Genomic DNA, 10424 nt, shown 5'->3' with positions numbered 1-10424 from the left:
TGGTTTGCCCCGCCCCCTCCATCCTGTGGTTGGCCGTTCTCTTAGGGTGGGGGGCATGGCGGTCGTTTGGCGGGCGTTACCTCCACCTCGTCACCACGTGTACAAACCCCCCCGCTCTTCACTCCGACCGACGCGTTCAACACTCCATTCAGCTCCTCCCCTTGTTGACACCTTGTCACCGCGGAACCTGGTCGCACATCAACAGACCTCGGCTCACTGGTCGCGCCGGTCCTGCGTGAAACTCGTCTCCCTTCGTCTCCCCATCTCTCCCCTTCCCTCCTCTCTCCTCCCCTCCCCTCCTCTTCCCCCCTGGTCTCCCCTCCCCTCCTCTCCTATCCCCTCCCCTCCTCTCCTCTCCCCTCCTCTCCTCATCTTTCCTCTCCCCTCCTCTTCCCCCCTGCTCTCCCCTCCTCTCCTCTCCCCTCCTCTTCCCTCCCCTTCTCTCCCCCCCCGCTCTCCCCTCCTCTTCCCCCCTGCTCTCCCCTCCCCTCCTCTTCCCTCCCCTCCTCTTCCCCCTTGCTCTCCCCTACTCTCCTCTTCCCTCCCCTCCTCTCCTCTCTCCATCCTTGGAGGAGAGGGGACCAAAGGTTCAAATGGACCTCAGTGGGGGTTTTGCTTCTTTACTTGTGTTGTCAGCCTGTGTGTGTGCGTGCGTGTGTGTTGTGTGCGTGTGCGTGCGTGCGTGCGTGCGTGTATGTCCTCCAGAAGTGTATCTACCATGTGGAGGCAGTGGGGGGTCCTTCCCAGCAGGTACCAAACCCCCTCCCTGATGAGCCCGTTCTGAACACACTTACAGGCTTTGTGATCGAAAAGGAGCAGGGGCAGGGGGGGATGATGATGAGGAGGAGGGGACTGGGGGTGGGTGGGGGGTGGGGGGGGTGTCGAACGATCAGCCCTGGCTACCTCTCCTCATCACAGACCCCCCCTACCCTCTATTGATATGAAACAGCTGCATTGTTGCGGACCGATGGGTGTTGGATGAGGTGTGGGACTCCTGACGGCCCACTACTGGAGAGACGAAGAGGAGGAGGAGGAGGAGGAGGAGTGAAGGCTGTGCTTTCTCTTATTGAGAGGAGAGAGACAAAGACGAGTCCTTGGCCGGGAAAACATAGACGGGCAAGAGAGAGATTGAAAGGGAGAGAGAGCAAAAGGAGAGGGTAATTACAATCATTGAATATTGGAAAACAGGATGTGTGCGTGTGTGTGTGTGTGTGTGTGTGTGTGTGTGTGTGTCCTCTCGAGATTGCTAATTAAACATGTTACGCGAGTCTATTCACAACATACAATATGACAATTACAATATACTCATGATTTCATTCCATTAAAAGATAATTGTCTCTTTTGCAAAAAGACATTGACGTGCATTGGCACAGCAACGTCGCTTCAGACGTTGGTATGTCAACGCAAATCATGAGGAGTCCTCAAAGCACTCTCCATCCAGACAATGTATAGCCTACCACTCGGCCGTAATGCATTCATACTGATAAAGACTGGTGTCTCCATGACATTTCGCAAATGAGAAAATCTCATGTTGACACATTGTCATTTGCAGCCTTAAAGACGCAACGTGTAGCATTTGAATTAGCTCGTAGCTTAAAATAACCTGGTCATTTCTGTGGGCAATGCTGTGTTTCAAATAATTGGATCAATAAAAACTCATCCTAGAAATGTTTTATACAAATAAAAACTGCTGGCCAGCCCGAACCTCTCTGTGTACCTCATCTATCTTTCTCAGCACGCTATTCGATCTCCTGCCTTCATTATCCTCTGGCTCGCTCTATCTCGTAGGTGTGTGAAAGAGGTATCCCCAAAAAGTGTTTTGTATTAAAAAAAAGAGTTGAATCTGCACTACTGGAACCAATGAAGCGCAGAACACAAACAGTAAGTTGTAAACGCAGCAGAATGAAAAACTCCAGTTAATTACTACAGCAACATGTCCATGTAGCCTTCACGTGACTCACAACCTTATGCACGCACACACACACACAAAGGTACATCTATATTCTTCATGTGTCACTCTTTCCTAGGGACAAGGCAAGGGTTTACAAATAAAATACATGAACGTTAATAAATCCATATAGATATATATTGTATACACACACACGGTATGCGTTACCAATAAGAATTGCGACAATGCTAGAAAGGGAGAGGGGGAGAGGGAGGAATGATAGTGAGTAAGAGACCCACACAGGAAGTCCTTGTGTCTGAGAGGAGTTCCCCAGATAAAGCCTCCTTTGAGTGTCTCTCTGGTTGATGAGCTCCACCGCTCTATAGACGCCCTGACGGAAGCGGAACCCCCAAGAGCACGGCGCCTCTACCGCCACACTGGACCTACTGTAGCGCAAAGCAGCGACACACACACACACACACACACACACACACACACACACACACACACACACACACACACACATTTCTGGAGACAGATTTCGGATGGATTTGACCGTAGGATGTTAGTGGTCAAGTTGTGGTTGGACGTCGAAGCAATGCAAGGGGGTTTACGGACCCATGTCGCCCTTGCGGACCCTCCTTGCGTCCACCGCAAAGGCCTGACGTGAGCCTCCCGAAAATTGTGACATTGCGTCGAGGCAATGGAGGACCAAGGGCTGTGATTGGTCCGCTAACATAAACCCGACGTAAACCCGACGCAGAACGAAAACAGGTTTACTGCGACTGAGTGGTCATTGCGTTGCGTCAACATGGAACCATGACAAAGCCTTTAGTGTTCATTGGGCTAGGCTGCTGATTGGTTTGGAGCTGAATCAAGTCTTTTTGGAAACTGGTTATTAATTGGCTCAGTCCAATATATTCACAAGCTAATATATTCAGTCCTTCAAATGAAAGGTCAAATTAAAGGCTTGTCAGCCTGATTACATCAAATTGGCCTACATAGTGTCTGAAACAGAAGCATAATGACTAAATAACCAGACCCCAAAAATGAGTTGAAACGCGTCCTAAAGCTGTATCACCAAATGTTTCTCCTGGTTTTTCGTTTAGTCCATATGATGAGACTGTGAGGAGAAGATAATCAGCTGTAGGTGAACAGCTGCAACAACGCGCTTGGTTGGTCTGTCACACTGAGCCACTGGAGGGGAAAACAGATCTATTGATGTGAGGGCCTATGGGGGCTTATAGCAAACAGACAGATCTGGAGCTTCTGGAGACAATTATCTAGTAGCTGCTATCGGCCTAATGACATGCATGTCATTCATGCTATAGACAGCTTCTCTCTGCCTGGAGAATTTAGATTTATATTTTGATTTGAGTTTCCCGATTATTTTTTTTAAGGCTTACTACTTCAAGTGGTACCTATAGCTTTGCTCAAAGATACTTTGACCGGATATATATTAAGGAAGCAACCATGACTGCTTTAGATGGGTCCGAATTCTGTTTCAGACACTATGTGGGCCTGTTTGATGTTAATTTAGACCCCTGACAAGCCTTTAATTTGAAGGATTTTTAGAGGACTGAATATATTAGGTTAGGAATATATTGGACTGAGCCAATTAATAACAAGTCTCCAAAACGACTTAATTCAGCTCCAAACCAATCAGCAGGCGAGACTAATGAATCAGAACGGTCGGATCCACGTCTGAAATCTCCATTACTGTCAATCACTCGTAGCTTTGCCAGTTTAACGAGTTCACTTCATGACGGTCCACGCGCGTGTGTGTGTGTGTGTGCGTGCGTGCGTGCGTGCGTGCCTGCGTGTGTAGATTCGCCCTTCATACCGAAAGAGTCAGCAAAATCTGTCACGGGCTTCTTTAAATGGTCCATGGTCGTGGGCCAGCCCTCGAAGAACGCCACCTGTCGTCCCGCGCCCTGTTCTCGTCTGAAACGGGAGAGGCTCACGGGACTTGGCGCCGCGCCCGTCCAATCAGGGCCGCCGCCCGGGACATCCGATCCAGCTGTGGTCAACAGCTGCATGTCGTTTTTGTGGAAGAGCCATTTCGGTCATGCACCCCATCCCCACGATCTCCGCGGCGTGGTTTACACGGGCGGGGACGTCATCATGGGCAGAAACCAGTTGTCAAAGGGAGAGTCGTTAAATATTAAAGGGCTTACGTGTTCGGTTGTTGCCATGGCGACGCCGTCCGGTGTGAAGGTGTGATGGCGGACGCCGGAATGACCTCATCAGGAGCGATGTCTGAGTGGAGTGCTTGGTGTGAATGGATGAGGAGGCATCTTGTTCATTCACTCCGCAACACCAGCTCCCCTTTCTCTCCCCGGTGGCTCGTTACGAACTGTTGCTCTGCATCTCTACCAATGAGCTCCGTCTGACTGGGGTTTAATTAGTTTATGTGGACATGCACTGCAGGGATTTTAGTTTTGTATTTATTTATTTTCCAATTACTTAACTTGTGATTTGATTTGCATTACTTTTCAAATTTGAAAAACACACCAAACAAAAAATAAAAACGGTACACACAAATGAGCGCCTACTGGTGCCACATTCCAGTGCCCGTTGTGGAATATCTTATTTTGAATTCGTTTTTAATAATCGTCTCACTGGTATTTCATTAGTTTATATGGACATGCACGTTAATCACTTAACTTCTACTGTGAAATGATTTGCATTACTTTACAAATTTAAAAACACTTGTGAAACAAATCCACATTAAAAAAACACCACTGAATCAGTTCACATTTAATGCCCCGGGCTTTATTGTCATATTTTAGTGAAAGTTTTGTCACATTTTCTCTCGTTTAATTTTCTATTCCCCCCCCAGCCCCCAGTGTGGGACGTGTATAAACCTCGGTAGTATGTTTCCTGCCAGTGGGCTGGGCATGACACAGACAAGAACTGCTACTAAGTAGAGCCATCTTTGTGCCGGACTCTTCACAGAAGAGAGGTATGTGTTCCCCAGAGGAAGGCACCCGATACGTGGTGGTTGGCCTCGCAGCCACGTGAAGATTCTTTTTCCAAAAAGAAAAAAATATTTATAAAAAAACCCAACAAAATAAAAAAGACGAAAAACAGAAAGAGGGGGATTGAGAGGATGAGAAGAGGGGAGGAGAAAGACAGAAATAAGGGAGAAAACGAATGGGTCCCGTGGCACTTCTCCTTCCTCACGTCAGCAGGTTTTGTAGTCAAACAACTGGAATGATTTAGCAGACAGCGGCGCAGCAGCTACGTCGCTAATGCAGGAACAAGTAGCAAGAGTCAAGTCCTTAAGAATAAAACAAAGAAACCGAGTTCAGGAGGAGAAACGGTAACCTCGGAAAAGGATGAGGAAGAACACAACAACAAATCGATACTCTTGGAAAAAAAAAAAAAAATAGAACCTGTGTTGTGGATTTTAAAAAACAACAGAAACTGTAACGGAAAAAAACAAAACGTTAACGGAAAAAAGAAAAGCAGCATTGATATAGAAACGGATAAAAAAATAATAGTGCTTTGATTCAGAAGAGGTGGAGGCCACTTCTAGGAAGAGACGCATCCCTGGTTTGTTCCTTGTGTCAGGTCGGTGGGGGTGGGGGGGGGGAGAGGGAGACAGAGATAGCGAGAGGGGGACTGCTTCCGTCCAGACATCCACCCCAGTAGAATAGTCCACCACCAATAGTCCAAAGGAAATCAAACTATAAAAGAGTTTGAGAGGGTGAGGAGGGAAGGGTGTCAGACCTGCTTTGTGTGTTCACAACATGTATATAAAATAAAATATATATATATACCCAGGAGACCGTAGCTACCAGAAAACATACACTACCGCACAGGAACAAACGAAAAGTACAGTGTACAAATGAAACGAAAACCGATACAAAATCATAGAAAAATAAAATAAAAACTGTAAACACAGCACAATAAATAGATTTTTAAAAAACAGCAGACTCCGCACCATGCACATGATGTGATTAGAAAAAAAAGAGGTTTCTCTGTACAACTCCGTCTCTCGCCACGCGGCCCTAGTCTTCCCTGAACCCCCGACATTCATTTACTCACACACACCAGACACACACACAGTCTCTTTTAACCCAAGTGCAAAACATCACAAATGGACCACTTCTGTATCCAAGTAACATATATACAACAGGGGAAAGTACAAATGTGAAGTTACTGTACATATACTTAATTCCTTTTTTTTCTTCTTGCCATATTCATAATTTACAGATGTCAATCTTTTTTTTTTTCCACCTTTTAGCAGTAACATTAAAAAAAGGAAATCAAAGTAAAAAAAATCAACTAAATAAACAAAAACAAACAAACAAAGAGCGGTTTAAAAAAAACGCAGTTGAGAGATGAGATTTGCCGCCGAGTCTCCGCAGATGAATCCGTCGTTCCCGGCGCTCCGACCGTGGCGCTCCGACCTTATCCCGGTCCCGGCGTCCCTCGCTCTGCCTTCCCGATGCTACGGCCCCCAGAGAGGACTCTAGGGGCCCCGTGGCGGGCCCCTACGTCACCTCCATGGCCACGGTGTTGTCCACTATGCTGCTGAGGGACGGCTGCTCCGGCTCCCGGCTCTCCCTAAGGAGGAAGACTCGTCAGCGGGGGTCTCAGAGGGGTCGGGGTCATCAGGGTGCAGGGGTATTGAAGGTAGGGCTGGGCGATTGATCGATTCTTCATCGTAATACGAATTAATGCTTTAAAACATCTTAAACTGAGGCACGCAGCACACTGGGAGAGGTGTGTTATTTATTTTGCTTTTGTTAATCAGTTATTCGTTAAATAAAACCCGAACTTAAAAAGAATATAGATTTTTTCCCTTCCAGAAAGAAAAAATAGATTAAAATCTATAATCGGGTTTGGTTTGAAAGTCACATGGCAACAGCCGCTAACTACATTACACCCCCCCACCCCCCAATGTTGTGATTGGGACTGGGGTGAATGGGCGTGTCCACCTAGGTGTGTGCTGGGTGGATCAGTCTACCAGCCTACCCAGTGGACTGTAGCAAACGTTGCTCATCTATTCGTCACACATCTAGACATCTTGACACACCCACTTGTGATGTCAGAAGAGGCAGATATTCAAAACGGCTTGTCACGGCCAATCACACTCACACCTGGTGGCGTAATGTCAGCTTTTAACCTAACTTTCATGACTATTTCAATAAGCAGAACTCCTTATCTTCATACAATGGTTAAACTACACCTTGTGAGGGGCCCCTCCTAAACTACACCTTATGAGGGGCCCCTCCTAAACTATACCTTATTAGGGGCCCCTCCTAAACTAGACCTTATGAGGGGCCCCTCCTAAACTAGACCTTGCGAGGGGCCCCTCCTTTACTAGACCTTGCGAGGGGCCCCTCCTAAACTAGACCTTGCGAGGGGCCCCTCCTAAACTAGACCTCGTGAGGGGCCCCTCCTAAACTAGACCTCGTGAGGGGACCCTCCTAAACTAGACCTTGTGAGGGGCCCTTCCTAAACTAGACCTCGTGAGGGGCCCCTCCTAAACTAGACCTTGCGAGGGGCCCCTCCTAAACTAGACCTTGCGAGGGGCCCCTCCTAAACTACACCTCATGAGGGGCCCCTCCTAAACTAGACCTTGCGAGGGGCCCCTCCTTTACTAGACCTTGTGAGGGGCCCCTCCTAAACTAGACCTTGCGAGGGGCCCCTCCTAAACTAGACCTTGCGAGGGGCCCTTCCTAAACTAGACCTCATGAGGGGCCCCTCCTAAACTAGACCTTGCGAGGGGCCCCTCCTAAAGTAGACCTTGCGAGGGGCCCCTCCTAAAGTAGACCTCATGAGGGGCCCCTCCTAAACTACACCTCATGAGGGGCCCCTCCTAAACTAGACCTCATGAGGGGCCCCTCCTAAACTAGACCTCATGAGGGGCCCCTCCTAAACTAGACCTTGCGAGGGGCCCCTCCTAAACTAGACCTCATGAGGGGCCCCTCCTAAACTAGACCTCATGAGGGGCCCCTCCTAAACTAGACCTCATGAGGGGCCCCTCCTAAACTAGACCTTGCGAGGGGCCCCTCCTGAAGCAGACCGGGGTCTCACCGGGGGTCCACGGGGGCCGGTCCGGACCCCTTGGCCAGGGGCAGGCCGGCGGCGGCGGCCAGCTTTAAGGCAGAGGGCGCCACGCCGCCCAGCGCCCGGGGGAGGTGGCGCCCGCCCACCCCCCCCGCCGACGGCACGCTCAGGCGGAGGTTGTTCCCGATGAGGACCTGAGTGGGGCCGGCGGCTGTGTGGGGGGACGAGGAGAGCAGGCTGGGCGCCGCCGCGACGGGCCTGGAGGAGGGCTGGAGGAACACGGGGCTGGAGGCGGGCGGGGGCGCGGGCTGGTTGCCACGGTGAGGGGTGGAGGAGGCGGGGGAGGGGTGCAAGCCCTTGAACACACCTGGGGGGGGGAGGGGGCACAGAGCGATTAGCACTGGCATCAGGTTTAGGGGGAGGGGGGCCGCCCTGCCACTTAACGCACACTCATTGTGTGTTGTGACCCCCGGCACGGGAAAACAGAACGCAGCGCCGTGTAGCCCCTTACCCCCGGCTGACTCTGCTGTGTACGGGGAATGGGTTAACCTAGTAATGGTTAGTGCTTGGTCCTATGAACATCCCTGCTGTAACGGCAGGGATATATTATTGTTTCTCTTTCTTCGGAGAAATGCACTTATTGTACGTCGGTACTTTGGATAAAAGCGTCTGCTTGAGCGCCCCGAATGTAAATGAAATCTGATTAGCACTATTCTATTTTGACCGTTCAGTAAATACACCGAAGAAGGAGGATCTATATTATGGATTTATCTATAGTATTGGCGGAACCCTCTGAAGTCGTGTGATAGAAAGGCGCTCTGTGATTGGTGGATGGGGCTAGGAGGCGGGCTGTGGCCCGGACACCCACCTGAGGCCGGGAGGACCCCGTTTACGCCGCCGGGCACCGGCTCCTCCTTGGCCTTGAAGGCCAGCAGCTGGTCGCTGGTGACCAGGGCAGAGGCGGCGAACTGGGCACTGGCCTGGTCCAGGGTCTTGGATACCAGGCCCTGGGAGGGGAGGGAAACAAAGGTTATGAGGGGGGGGGGGGAAGAGTACAATGTAGAGAGGAGAGACAGAACGAAAGCAGGGGTAAAGAAAGAGAGGTAGGGAAAGAGGGATAGAGCAACAGATGAACAAAGTGCGACAAAAGAGAAAGGACGAACCAAAAGAAGTAGTAATGATCGAAAGACGAAGGGTGAAACAGAAGGGAGAGAGAGATGACAGAAACTATTAGGATCAATATGCTGCCGGGCAGAGGTTAACACTTTGTGGACGCGGCGAGCACAGCATTGCTCGATGCCAAACAGGAAGAGGTAAGGTTGAGGACGCGCCCGCTTCCCAAAGGACGGGGCGAACGAGGCCTTGAACCGTGAAACGAGTTAGAAATGGTCCTGACAGTCCACTAGTCTTTCATATTATTTCAGCAGTTTACTTAAATGACGGCGTTAGTTAGCACGTTATTAGTGTTAACCCCGAAGATGAAGATAAAATATTACTTTATTGGTGCTAGAAATTTGGGGTGCATATATTTCTTTCGACTGACCAATGTGTGCTGACCTCATGCTCTACCCAATTGAGTACAGACGCGCACATTACCCAGCCACCCTGCGTGTGTTTTAGTACTACCCAGCCACCCTGCGTGTGTTTGAGTACTACCCAGCCACCCTGCGTGTGTTTGAGTACTACCCAGCCACCCTGCGTGTGTTTGAGTACCAACTACTGCCCCAGTGTGAGCCGGCTCGCGGCGCTGTTTACCAGCTAGCAGGCGCACTGACCTGCGTGTTGGCGGCGGAGGGAACGTCGCCGGCCGCGAGCTGCTGCTGGATCTGCTCCAGCTGCTGCTTCTGCATGAGGGCGAGCTGGTCCTGGTGCTGCTGGTACTGCTCCAGGCTCAGCACTGAGGAGGAGGGCATCACCGAGTCAGTGGGAACACACACACCTCCGATACTGGGGCTCAGTGGTTTAAAACAAACAGGGGAAAAGCACTTTCAGATGGCCGGGTTAACCTGTAATCAGGACATGACCTACCGTTTCCTTTGACTGTTTTATAGCGGAAAATAAGGAAGACAGACAGACAGACAGACAGACAGACAAAAGATAGTCAGAGTGGAAGAAGCCAATTAGGTAGTAGGTCTCCCAGTTTGTGGCTTGAAGACTACTACTTGAAGAATATAACAATCCTGCTAATGCAGCAAAACAGCGGGCACCGATACTTCAAACCCAAGATGTTTGCCAGGGTGTGAGCCGCATGACAGTTTGGACAGTGATGTGGAAGTCAAACGTTTCCTTAACTCAGAGGAAAATTATCTATCCGTGAACAGCCACCAATAAGGAAAACATTTACAAAAGATTATGTTCCACAAAAACAAAACATAATCAACAAAAAACACAAAAATATCAACTCATTTAAAATGCTTGAAACCGAGCTCTTTCAGTGTGGCACACTGCAACCGCGACCTTTCAGTTTGGGACCCAACTAAAAGTAGATGTTCAGGCAGTGACTAAGGCTTTC

The 10424-nt window shown here is 49.6% G+C and overlaps 1 protein-coding gene across 3 annotated transcripts in view; it reads right to left on the bottom strand.

Moving 5' to 3' along the window:
* Positions 1–4662: 4662 nt before the first annotated feature.
* LOC307088424 (enhancer of polycomb homolog 1-like) overlaps positions 4663–10424 on the bottom strand; it is a 31817-nt gene continuing 26055 nt past the window's right edge. For all 3 annotated transcript variants that reach the window (XM_079754319.1, XM_079754317.1, XM_079754318.1), the window contains 4 exons: positions 9688–9809; positions 8781–8919; positions 7940–8279; positions 4663–6463 (listed from right to left, as the gene is read on the bottom strand). In XM_079754319.1, the coding sequence (XP_079610445.1) occupies positions 6391–6463; positions 7940–8279; positions 8781–8919; positions 9688–9809 (674 nt within the window). In that variant the 3' untranslated portion in view covers positions 4663–6390. The remainder of the gene's footprint in view (positions 6464–7939; positions 8280–8780; positions 8920–9687; positions 9810–10424) is intronic.

The sequence above is a fragment of the Pollachius pollachius genome, assembly GCF_949987615.1.
Source record: "Pollachius pollachius genome assembly, chromosome: 17".
Classification (NCBI taxonomy): domain Eukaryota; kingdom Metazoa; phylum Chordata; class Actinopteri; order Gadiformes; family Gadidae; genus Pollachius; species Pollachius pollachius.
This window is presented reverse-complemented; position numbering and strand designations above follow the sequence as displayed.